The following is a 3,660-nucleotide window of genomic DNA, read 5'->3' on the forward strand; positions in this document are numbered from 1 at the left end:
AATTATTAATTGTCAAAAGTTGTGATACCTAAAATTAAATGAAATATATGTGCAGTATCAATCCTCTTGCAAACTATTGACAAGATTGTCTCCCTTCTTCATCACCAACTAATTACTAACAAACAATTACATACACATATAGAAATATAACACAACAATTGTAACATTCAAAAACATTACCATCCAAATCCAAACACATAAACACACAAACCACTCAAAGCATCCAAGTACAAACCATTCAAGGCAAACAACAAAACAAAATTAAAGAAGAGAATGATATAGTCATGTCAAATAAAGAAAACATAATGTAAATTTCAAAATATGAAGTTTATCTCAAACATATACATAATAATGATAATCTAAAAATGTGTCATTGTTGCACTCAAGTGGAACTAGCCTAGATCCATCTAACTCTGGATCTATCATGCACTGAGAGGGATCAAATCCCTCTAGGTGCAAATCTTTCCTCAAATTCCACACTCCAAAAATAAGGTTTGCACATAGAGGGATTGGATCCCTCTCGGCCTTGCCCATCTAACTCCAGATCTATATGCACTGAGAGGGATCAAATCCCTCTAGGTGCAAATCTTTCCTCAAATTCCACACTCCAAAAAGAAGGTTTGCACATAGAGGGATTTGATCCCTCTCGACCTCGCCATGATAGATCCGGATTTAGATAAATCGAGGTTGGTGTATATAAAACTAGACTATAATATGAATGTGAATAATAAGATTTAGAGATAATTTTTTTTTTATTAATTTCCATTTTTTTTAAAAATGATTGGCCCAAGTTTTACAGTATAAAATTGTTTAACTTTGCGAAATTGCAAAGATTTTATATAAAAAGTATATTAAAACTTTGAATATTTTTACAAAAATTGCATAGCAAATGGATGAGTGGTATTGGCCAAAGTTTCTAAACTTTAAAATCAATTTTCATTCTTAAATTTTTCCATGTCAGCCAGTTGGCTTTGGCTTTAAGCAAAAATGAAATATTCCATTTTTCCATGTTTAAAAACCAGTTAGCTTTGACATTAAGCAAACATTTCAGAACTCATAGATAACAATGTGTTAATTGTATTTATCTCAGATGGTAGAAAAAATGGTGGCCATCCTAACATATAAACATAAAAAAAACAAAGATAATTATAATATCCTCTCACCCAAATCCAATTCCTATCCAATAATATAATGAATTTTAATATAATAATTAGAGCATTAGTCATTGAACATTTTTCAAATAAAATATAAAAGTATTTTCAATATTTAAAAATAACTATCACACTGATACACTATAAAAGTATTTTCAACATTCTAAAAATCACTCACTTCATGTATCAGTAGTCTTACACATACTTTTTCAAGATTATAGAAAACACACTGATGTATCAGTAGTATTACTCTTATTTCTGCATTACACATTTTCAACATTATAAAAATCACACTGATGTATCAGTAGTATTACACATATTTCTGCTGGCTTACTGTAAACTTCAATACCAAATCAAATCATATTGTTCCTATTCCAATCTTCACTTAGGTAAAGTGTAGTACTGGATGCCATCCACAAATGTAGAAAACACAAACAAACCAACCACGCCCTGACTGGTAATAGTTGTCTTCATTTCCTTAGTTCCTGCATGTAAATTATATTAAGTCAGACATGGATCATCAGCAAGCAAAATCAAAATTCACCATCAATATGAAAAAAAAAACACAGTACCCTTTGCATTCCGTAGGAATGGAAGATATTTTGCATTTCTTAGGCAAAGCCAAGGCTAATTTGGGATTTACGCTGGGCACGATCGACAAATCCGAGCGGTGGGAGCAGAGGCATTTAAGATCGGCACTCTTCACGACATTACAACATTCTGAAGTGGGCTTTTGCGGAGGATCAGTTACAGCAGGCTTACAGGACATCAACTCGTCTAAGCTCACGTTGCAAAATGAATAAGCTGCTTCTGCAGGAAAAACTGCAGAAAAAGAACCAGCAGCTGCAAGCACAGCAGCCATTAGAAGAAGAAGAGACATCTTCATTTTTTCCTTTTTCTTTGGACAAATAGCAGAACACTGGTGGCAGAACACTGGTGGGATTACGATTACTGTAAATGGATTATTAAAATTCTAAAGGCCACGCCAACCATAAATACTACAATAAATCGATTTTAAATACTAAAACTCTAAGGTAAATTGATTCTAAATATTAAAGCTCTAAAAACCAGACCAACTACAAATAAAACTATGACAAATCGATTCAAAACACCAAAACTCCAGAATCCACCTAAACTCACTCAAAACTCCATATTGCAAACCTAAACTCAAAACTCCATATTGCAAACAGAGCAGAAGAGGATAGCCAAGCAGAAGAGGATACTAATTACTGAAAGTGTACAATGGAAACTTATAACAAGGGTGTGCTCGTTAAATAGGCACACTGCAAGTTTGGGTCCGTGACGTTGTCCGCCATTTACGAATATATAAATCATTTACTGTCTGTACGTCGTGCATCCAGCGCATGCATTGACACAGTCACGAGATCAGTTGCGGCAAAAAGCTGAATGCAGACAGCCAAGTTGCCTGTTCTTGGAAATTGAAAGTTCTTGGGCAATAAATAACTAATAACTTCCTTTTGCGTCGTCCAGTCAAACCATAGTGGAGTATACTTTAGTGAATATGTTCAAATTTTAGTATTTGAATATATCTAATGGAAGGATACTGTGGGCTATTAACACTAATTTTGCTTTCTATGACTTTGACTGATTTGAACGGTTCAGTAATTTTTTTTTCCTATGACAGGCGTGAAATGTCACGGATTTTTTTAAGAATAAAGAATAAACTGCATTGGTTGTTGTTAACTTTCCAGGATTTCTAATCGGATATCCTGACATTAAGGGTGAAATTTTATGACATTAATTGTGTTTGGTGGTAATATATTGTAATGGCTAATTTCAAGCATTGTGGCAACACTGAATCTAATAATTATCTATTTTATACTTTGCAGAACTTATATATTAATTACTTACTTACAACTTAGGTATAAGTTATAGTTATATAATAATTTAATTAAATAATTAATATTATATGTTTCGTATAAAGTAGATAATCAAATTGCAGAACTTATATATTAATTACTTACATACAATTTATGTATAAGTTATAATTATATAATAATTTAATTAAATAATTAATATTATATGTTTGGTATAAAGTAGATAATCAAATTGTTTTTAGTAAAAGTTTTTGGAAGTTTTTTAGTGGGGTTTTTCTGTCTAATTTCTCTAAAATCTGGCAGGAATTTATTGAAATCACAAGTTTGATAGGTAACCCCTGCACATCGAAGTGCTCTAGGGGTTTTTCAGGGCACTAATATATACACTAAAACAACTAGTTTAAATAACACAAATCAATATTTCACCTATTGAAATCACAAGTTTGAAAGGTAACACCTGCACAATCGTAGTGCCTTAGGGGGTTTTTAGGGTGCTGAATCCATATATACAGTGAAAAAAACTAGTTTAAATAACATAAATCAAGATTTCACCTCAAATTTTAAGTCCAAAAAGTCCCAAAAAGTCACACTAAAGACACCTCCTATAATAACTGATTAGATGCACAAAATAGATATTAGTTGTTTGTTCAAGTGAAGTTATGTTAGGGAGA

General features: G+C 32.1%; 1 protein-coding gene across 1 annotated transcript; it reads right to left on the reverse strand.

Moving 5' to 3' along the window:
• Positions 1 to 1,368: 1,368 nt before the first annotated feature.
• LOC149208613 (putative lipid-transfer protein DIR1) lies at positions 1,369 to 2,375 on the reverse strand. The gene is made up of 2 exons (XM_089394107.1): positions 1,724 to 2,375; positions 1,369 to 1,636 (listed from the first exon to the last, which is right to left on the reverse strand). The coding sequence occupies exons 1-2, from the start codon at positions 2,035 to 2,037 to the stop codon at positions 1,630 to 1,632; spliced, it is 321 nt and encodes a 106-aa protein (XP_089250233.1). The 5' UTR covers positions 2,038 to 2,375; the 3' UTR covers positions 1,369 to 1,629.
• Between the last annotated feature and the right edge of the window lie 1,285 nt (positions 2,376 to 3,660).

This window comes from Pinus tabuliformis, chromosome 1_2, assembly GCF_031772625.1.
Source record: "Pinus tabuliformis cultivar Carrire ecotype Pingquan chromosome 1_2, CPIR1, whole genome shotgun sequence".
Taxonomy (NCBI): domain Eukaryota; kingdom Viridiplantae; phylum Streptophyta; class Pinopsida; order Pinales; family Pinaceae; genus Pinus; species Pinus tabuliformis.